This window comes from Grus americana, chromosome 1 (genome assembly GCF_028858705.1).
Source record: "Grus americana isolate bGruAme1 chromosome 1, bGruAme1.mat, whole genome shotgun sequence".
Lineage (NCBI taxonomy): Eukaryota > Metazoa > Chordata > Aves > Gruiformes > Gruidae > Grus > Grus americana.
The window spans coordinates 59,424,137-59,433,084 of NC_072852.1; the positions used below are offsets into that span (position 1 = coordinate 59,424,137).

Genomic DNA, 8,948 nt, shown 5'->3' on the forward strand with positions numbered 1-8,948 from the left:
TCAAACAAAGTTATTATGGCAACTGATTAGTTTCAACTTGGGGAATATGACAGAGCTCAGTGCATAAGCAGCAGCCTCGCGTACCAGGAGCACATTTCTGTCGTGTCTGAAATGCGTGTAAAACAGTAAGGTCAGTATTCAGGATCCTACCCAAGATCGAGCCTGGGAGGGTGCAAATGCTTGTTTACTGCTGTAAGTACTTGGGGACTGAGGCTGCAGGTATGTGATGTCTCCTGTCTCAGCCCTGCACTGTGGAAAACAATATGAGGAATGAGCAGGAGGGGTCCTAAGCTCTCTTTCATCAGTTTAGCTTAGTTTGGGTAATTGGTAGTGCCCTGGTGTTTGCACAGGTAAATCAGGATGAAATCTTGATCCACATTTAGGATATGGATTTTAGTATGTGAACTGGAGCATACAGGAGAGAGGAGAATTGCAGGGTCACAGGCTGACTCGGCTGACAGACCTTTCCTACATGTAACAGATGAAATTCCTGTACCTCCTTGAGCACCTCCATTTGGCTTTTGGCACCCTTCTTACCTAAGCTACTGCCTTTAAACTTATGTGTTTCTCAGGGATGTGAGGCTCTGCGCCTAGGTCCTCCTTGCTGCACGCTAACCCCTCTATGTGGACACTTCTCTACCTTTGCAAGGCTGGAGCAGGGAGACCGTTCCTGTGTTGCAGAGGGCGGACGGGTGCAGAGCCAGCGATGCACCTCAGTTACTGCAGCACTGTGGCAGGGACCGTGGGGTTGCATGCAGTTCTCCTGAGCCCCAGGGCAGGTGTCTTCAGCCCTCAGTTGACATTTCTCTCCTGCCAAGGTCTGTGGTGTGTGCCCCTTTGGAAACGTCCAGAGATAGGTGTGTGCTTCTGGACAGCAGTGCTAGCTGGGTTTTGTTATCGGGCTGTGCTCTGACTGCAGTCACCCCTGGAAGGGATTAATCGCCCTGTTGGCATGCCAGGCTGTTATCAGTCCTGATGGAGGCTGGAGGAGAAAGGCTGTAAGGTGTCCCAAAGCATACCCACGTTGTTTGTCAGCCTGGTGACTTTTCCTCACGACATTGATATTTGGCTTGACAGAAGTAGCCAGAGACCTTAACCCCTGGCTGGGTGCATGTTGAGTGTAGCCCTGTTGTGCACTTGTGTCGCTGGCCTGCTGCAAATTACCCTCCTGGCTCAGCTGTACATCTGTTGGCTCTGATATCCAGGCTCAGCCAGCAGCTAATCCTGAGTGTTCCCCAGAGAGGCAGGCAGGAGGACCCCCGGCAGAACTGGCTCCCATATAGTTTTATCCCCTTCCTCTCTCCTGCAGAGGCTGGGGAGATGCCCCGGCCAGTTTGGATATGGTTAGCTCTTAAGGACATGTCTCTTCTAACATCGTGCTCTTCTGTTAGTAAATGGTGTGCATTACCCTGGGAGAAAAGGAGAGTGAGCTCAGCATGGGAAAGGAAAGGCCTTTGGAGCGATGGAGCTGATGCGACCAGTGATCCCTGCCTCTTCTCCTGCCTGCCCCAGGGCAAGGGAGGCGGGGTGGCCTTGCAGATGACAGTGCTCTTCAGGAATCTCCTGCCATACAGCTTGACACTGTCTCTGGGTCCTTGGGAACCCGGGACAGGCTCCTGGCACTGTGTTTCGGCAGTGCCCTTTCTGTCTAGAGTGGGACATGCGCCAGTCCAATACGAAAAGCAGAAATGATGCCATCAGTGGCACCCACAATAGCACCTGACCCAAAATAGCTTCCTAGAAAAAATAGGGAGGCTGATTAGGTTAGACAAGCCTGAAAGAGAGCAAGACGTCCAGATGACGATTGACAGGTGTAGGTCTGTGAGCAGGGGCTATAAATCCCAGGGGTGAGCTCTCCAGCCACCCTTTGGGGAAAGGCAAACGGCTGTGAGGAGCACTTGGGACCTGCCTTCAGTGAACCATGGGGCTCAGTGATCAGGAATGGCAGCAGGTCCTGACCATCTGGGGAAAGGTGGAGTCTGACCTCCCTGGCCATGGGCATGCAATTTTAATGAGGTAGGAAAGAAGCTTCCATCCTAAGAGTAAAGCTGAGAGATTTTGATGAGAGACCAAGGAAGGCGTATATTTAGTATGGGGGCTCGTGTTTGGTACTGTTTATCTCAACAGGCTGTATTTGTTGTAGGGTGGTGTTTTTTCCATTGCTATGGTTTCTGGGTTAAAAATTACTCACTGCATAAAGTGGCTGTGCTTCTGTCTCTCCATGTGTCTATGGGTGCAGGAGCAGGTCAGTGCTGCTTTCAAAAGATGGTGGGACTTTGTCACTCCCTCTGCCTCTGCTGGCAAAGCCCTGCTTCGGATCCTCATTGTCCAAGCACCGTGGTGAGAAATGCTGGAGCGAATTGTGTGTCCTGGGCCTTCACATACTCTGCAGCAAGGATGTGGGGAGGCAGGGAAGGAGAGGAGAGGAAAATCACCTCTGTGACAATTTTCTCAGAATCTATGATTTCACTAAAATTAACTGCGAAGTACCTGAGTGTTTCCCTCTCCCCCCCCCCCCCCTTCATCTCACCTGGCAGAGCCCTGCTCATCCTACTTTTTGGGCAGGAAATTGGGTGGTAACACTTGTCCAGTTTCTGATAATGAATTTGAGGTCTGGGTGTGAAACGAGGCACATCCTTCCCCCTGCTTCCCTCCTCCATCATTCTGGTGTCAGAGACCAGCAGGGATGGAAACTTGTAGGAGACTCTCTCCAGATCTTCCCCTCCGCCTGTGCTCCGTCTGATGTGCTGGAAGGGTATGGATGCTGAGAAGGGCAGTGGGGATGTGGCACTCGCTCCAGGGGCAGGTTTCCTATCTTAAGCACAGCTAAAGGAAGGAGCCCATACCACTGGGCAAATCTACTGTCCATTCAAAGCTTTTTCAGAAAAAGATGAGCCAAAGCACAGAGATGTTTTATTTACCGTCTCCTTCTTCATTACGGCCCAATTCAGCTGCTCTTTGAAGGGGAGAGGGGGATGGGGAAGCCGGGTGGCAATGTGATGGCTTTCCCCTCATGCGGTCCAAAGCAGGCACGCTGGAGGGGTAGCAGGAACCCGAGCCCTCCCCACCTGTCCATCTGTGTGAGATGGCTACTTTGGCTCTGGAAGTGCCACAAGACACTGAAAGCAGTTTCCAGCTGGAAAGGTAATATTTTTTTCCTTACAGGTATCGCAGGGCAGAGCATGGCATTAAATAAATAGATGACACCTCTCTCCCTTTTGACTTTGTGCTCCCCAGCCAAGCCAGGTCATTTCTTGTTCCTTCAAGGGGTTTCTGAGGGAGGAGAGAGGCAGGGGAAGCCCAGAAGCTCTTAGTTTAGAAATGTGTCTGCACGTGCATTGTTAAAGACTTCTTAGGTAGATGTCATATCCTGATAATATGTTTAGAAAATACTGATTCAACTGGATATTCTCCAAAGGAAAGGAAAAAATATTCCTTGGAAGAATTTTCAAGAGTCTCAGGAGTATATTGTCTTTGGCAGACATTATTCAGCCATAGCCAGACACAGACACGACGGAGGGAGATTTTTAGAAATAACTCCATCCCATTTCAAGGTGCAAGGTTTCTTCATCTATCTGGGTGGGACACAACCTGTGTCTTGGAAAAATACAGGACAAAAGGAAAGGCCGATGGTGGTGTGCTCAGCACCTGATAGAGTACAGAAATCCTTAGGAGACCTTTAAAATGAAACATTAGCAAAGACTGATCACTCATTTATGGAATCTTTTTGCTGCAGAACAGTTTGTGTTTTCCATGTGCTTGAGGTATTTGTTAGTGTAGTTTAACCTATACTTACATCACACAGTGGAGAGTCTGGCCCTCATGGCAACATACTTAGGAGGAATGTCCAGTTCTAGCTGGGATGCAAGCCCCAGTATTTGCAGCACCAGCAGCCTCCTGAGGGCAGAGCAAGCATACAACCACTGTACCGTGACAGGCAGGCTGGTTTTGTGGCTGAAGTCCTGGGCTGGAGCACCAGACACTGCTGCAGGTAACCTGGGTGAGCCGCTTCATGGATGTGAGCTGTAGGACCTTGGCTGTAAAGACAGCCATTGCTTTTGCTGGTGCTTCAACTAGTTGGATTATGCCCATCAGAGGGTAGAATGCTTGAAAATAAACTTGTGCAGGGGAGCTGATGTCTCTCAACACCTAATTATTAGACTGCTCCTAATAACCAGGACAGGCAGTGTCCCCTTTTCACCCTGACCATAGGACTCTGGCATGGAAAAGAGCATAATTTCCTACTAGTTCGGTTGCCAGTGGCATCTGCATCCTGTCTCCTAGGAAATGCAGCAGAGAGGAAGCAGAGGGGACAACACTAGCCTGGCTTTTAGCCACCCTTCCACCTTCTTGATTTCATTTCCATTTCGGGATCGGAGTGCCTATGTATAGATAGCACTGCATGGCATGGCACCAGCATGCCTGAGGGCCCCGCGCTCTTGTTACCCACTTGCTCCCTGGGACTTTCGGAGGTACCGCAGTTCTCGATGGAAGAACCACAGTGCTGGCAGCTGGGCTGAACTGGGGAACAACGTACCAGACGAAGGACGAAAAACACTGAAACCAGATTCAGAGTAGGGTCAGATGCTTCCCTGGCTTATATACATGCTAAATGGAGTGATTGTGAATGGCGATAATTTGGAAAAGATCTAAAGTGTCAGAGTTCCCAAGTTGAAGTAGCCTCTACTAGCAGGGACTAGCTAAGAGATTTCTTTGGGGAGAAAAGTGGGTTATCACACCTTTGCTTGTCCAAATACTCTGCAATACCTGGAGCAGCTGGACCTCAGGTCTGGTCTGGATGACAGCTCTCTCAAGTCTCACAAGTCCCTCTACTGTTGTCCACAGGCTCTTTCAGGATCACCCGGAGACCCTGGATCGCTTTGAAAAGTTCAAAGGCCTGAAGACCCCTGATCAGATGAAGGGTTCTGAAGATCTGAAGAAACATGGAGTTACCGTCCTTACCCAGCTGGGCAAAATCCTGAAGCAGAAGGGTAATCATGAGTCAGAGTTGAAGCCCCTGGCTCAAACTCATGCCACCAAGCACAAAATCCCTGTCAAATATCTGGAGGTATGAAAAAGGACAGGGAATCTTGGTGTCTGATGTGTAGTGCATGTCTGCAAGACAGCTACTGAGAGTTGCACTTTTATTTACTGATGGTTGGTTGGACTTTCGTGAGCTCTCCCTCAAGTCCAGGGTCTCTGTGTACAGGCAGGCGGAGGCACAGAAAAGGCTCATGGTATGTGAATGGTATGTGAATGTCCAAGTTTAGATTTCCCATTTGAAACACCACATGCAGCCTGAGCAACCCCTGACAGTAATAAACCAGCCCATGCAGCCTCTGCATGCCTGGGAAACTACATTACATAAGAACTGTCAGTGGCTGGACATGAGGGATGTCCAATTTTAGAGTAAGCCCTGGAGGATCCACTGGAGACCAAGACCCACAAAACTAAGTGTTGTACAAACACAGGGCATGAATTTTCAGCCTTAATGGATGAGGCAGACAAAGAGTGGGAAGGGCCATGGTCTACTCAAGGTCATGAAGCAGAGCAGTATCAGAGCTAGGAATAGAGCTCAGTTCTTCTGCCCAGCCCAGGCTCCTTGCGAGCTAGACCTCACTGTCTCTCCAGAGACTGCAGGAAGGGCTACTGAATTAGCTCGGAGATATTTCCAGGCTCTGCAACCTATTTCTTAGACTGGCTTTTCTGAAAATAAACCCTGACTGTCCCTTCTGTTTTTCTCTCTCTCTTTCCTTCTTCACAGTTCATTTCTGAAGTCATTATCAAGGTCATTGCCGAAAAACACTCTGCAGACTTTGGGGCTGATTCCCAGGCTGCGATGAAGAAGGCCCTGGAGCTGTTCCGAAATGATATGGCCAGCAAGTACAAGGAGTTCGGTTTCCAGGGTTAGCACATATGCACAGAGGGACACCACAATGGAGGCCTGGCCGTGCATCTTAGAGTAGCTTCCCCAGCACTGTTTTGGACATCTCACAACTGGCCATCCAAGATGTGTGGGAAAGCTTTGATGAGAGGCCAAGAGTCACTCCAGGCAGCGTAGAGGCACTCAGAGTGATATCCGTGATAAACCATTGTTTCCTGGCTTCATGTATACAACAGAAATAATCTGCTTTCTTAGGAAAAATAATGTAAGGGGTTATCTGTGAGCTTCTGCCTATCCCTATCCTCTTTTTCTTTCCCCCTCCCCAAAACCCAGTCTCATCCAAGAGGGGAATGACATGGCCAGAGATGAAAGGATGTGGAGGAACAAGGGGAGTGTTGAGGAGTGTGGTGAAGGACAGGGTGAAGGGATGACTCAAATGGTATGAAAGGGATGTCAAGGTGGGAAACAGAGGCACAGTGTCTTGTTCATCCCACTGGTGAGACTGTCACCAGGTTACTGTGGACAGCTTCCAGCACGGTATTACCTTGCTTTGTGGGGGTGAACGCAGCCAGTCAGTCTCCAGGGTCTGCCAGCTTGGAAACTTGCATTAGTTGCAAAACTCATGTTAGCAAAACTATAAAGAGCAGTACTCCCTGCTATCTGTAGGTTTCTGGCAGCCGCCGCTATGCATCCGAAGTCCTGTTGCACTGGGAAGTAAAGTATGTGTTTCTCAGAAAATAAAAATTCCTGCACCAGTGTTGTGTGTTCGCTCGTGGCTTTACAGGCACTCTAGTGAGAAGTGGGGGAGATGGAGAAAGCGGAAAGATGTTTTGCATATGCATCCAGCTGCACCTCATCCTGTGGAGTCAGTCCATGACTTGAGTGGCATGTGGCATCTGTCTGAGCTGGGGGACTTGAGGCCCTCAGATGTCACCATGGGGCCATGACCTGGTTATTGGACTTCACAACACAAAATGGCAGCCTAGACTCAGCCGAAGCTGAAAGTAATGCTCCCTGACTAAAGGCCATGGCCACTGCTGTGCAGGGGGGTATATGGTGAGGGAAGGCTCTTTGCTTATTTATAGGGAGGTAGCACGTGCAAGCTTCTGGTCCCGGCAGCAGCACAGTGCACTACTCCCTCCAGGCAGTGGAAAGCAGGCTGCTTAGTCCAGGAGGAAGCTTGCAATGGCGACATATCCTCTTAAGACCCAAGCTTCAGTCTCTGGCCTGTTTTGCATTTTTGCTGGAGTGTCTCTGCAGCGCATGCTGCATTGAGTTTACAGACATAAAAGCATGTCCTGTGGGGGAGCTTAAGGGACGGATACAGTGGCAAGCCGCCTCCCTCTGCCCATGGCTCTCTCCCCATCTTAGTACCACAGTGAGGTACAAGTGACCTAATTTTACCGAGGTGGGGGAAAGGCTGAGGGCCACATTGTGCCCAAGGCTGCCAAACGGTTAGTCAGAAATGGTTGGAGCCTGAAAAGGATTTTCGAGTGCAAAGTTTTGACCTGACACCCAGGTTCACAGCAGACTAGCTGACTCCTTGGGAACTGTGCAGTTTCTCTGGCTGGACCTAGTCAGAGGGGCACTGGGTTCCTCATTCCCTCCTCCTCCTCCATCCCCATCATCCAACTCAGGGCCTCAGCATTAGGGTGCTGCAGACTCTTCTGGCATACACACTCAAGCTCTCTCCCCACAGAAAGCAAGACGGATGAGCAGCTTGCTGTCTTTCTGTATATTTGCACAGGGTCGAGAGTATTCATGGCAGGGTCACATCTTGGCACAGCAGCAGGATGCTACAGAAGCAGGCAACTGGGTCCTGGCTAGGGGAAATGCGTGGAGTCAACATGATGCTCTTTTCTGGTATGGAGAAAGTAATGCGCCTTATCTCACAGAGATAGTGTGAGGGCAAGCATGAGAAAGAAAAACAAGGTGCTCAGTATTAGGAGCTATTAGCAGGGTCTGGTTCAAAGCGCTCCCTGCTACACTGCATGCAATGGAGACAAAGAAGGACTCACCAGCTCCCTTAAAAATCAATCCTGAACCAGTGTGATCTGCTGTGTCTTTGGTCAGGGCAAAGGCCACAAAACTTCAGTCTCTGAAAGGAGAAGGAATGAATTCCTTCCCAGAACAGAGCATCTCTGATTTCTTGCTCTTTACAAATCCTCACTTTACCTCTGGGAGCTTGCTTGGGGTTTCAACCTTTCAGAGAGGGTCACAAAAGCATATGCTGTCACCTAGATGAAGTTACAGCCAGGTGGTCCCTGGCTTAAGCAACTTGCTTCGTCTGACTCCAGTCTAGTCTGTCTGGCTTTGCGGGGAGGGCAACCTATTTAATTAAGGTCTAGGATTGCCTGTCCGACACAATAAGATTTCCTGCCAGTGACAACAGACTCTTTAGGATTAAAAGCTCTGCTATGGCAGCTGCCTCCGTCAGTCTGAGTGAGACTGAAGTCATCTCTAGATATTTTTATGTAGGGCAATGAGATGGAAGAGGGAGAGTTTGCATGTATGTTGTACCCAGCTACCGGTTATTAGGTACCTGGAATAAATGTCAGTCCATTGGGAGCACCGGCCCTTTGCTCTCCCTGCCTTACCCCTCTGTGTCAGTGCACTAGGGACTATATTTAAACTTGCGCTGGTCAGATGTGGGGCCTAATGTAGGTTTTTGGTTGTGCCTATGGCCCATTTAAGATGTGCAAGCTGAGATGAACCAGCAAGTTCAGATACCAATACCAGTGGAGCTATCTCCAGCAGGCTGAGTGGGTTGGGATGCTTGTGGTGAAAAACAAATGTCTGCACCTTTGCTACTCTGGGTACTGAGTATGCCCTTGGCTGCAGTCCTGACATAGTGTAGCGATGTATGTAATTCTCACACAGTGAGTCTGTAAAGCTCCTGCAACAGCCCCTGCTTTAGGGACAGGGGAAGTTTCCTAGAGAAAAGGATATGGTAGGGAAAACATTTTTCAGCCCCATGCTATATTGATTCAGCATCTGTGTTGGAGTCACCCTTTCCACTGTGCTACTAGCACATGTAGCTTTTCTGGTTCATGTATGGGACAAA

The 8,948-nt window shown here is 49.5% G+C and overlaps 1 protein-coding gene across 1 annotated transcript; it reads left to right on the plus strand.

The window, feature by feature from the left end:
* The first annotated feature begins 1,766 nt into the window (after nucleotides 1-1,766).
* MB (myoglobin) lies at nucleotides 1,767-6,641 on the plus strand. The gene is made up of 3 exons (XM_054812161.1): nucleotides 1,767-2,016; nucleotides 4,846-5,068; nucleotides 5,765-6,641. The coding sequence occupies exons 1-3, from the start codon at nucleotides 1,922-1,924 to the stop codon at nucleotides 5,909-5,911; spliced, it is 465 nt and encodes a 154-aa protein (XP_054668136.1). The 5' UTR covers nucleotides 1,767-1,921; the 3' UTR covers nucleotides 5,912-6,641.
* The last annotated feature ends 2,307 nt before the right edge of the window (nucleotides 6,642-8,948 follow it).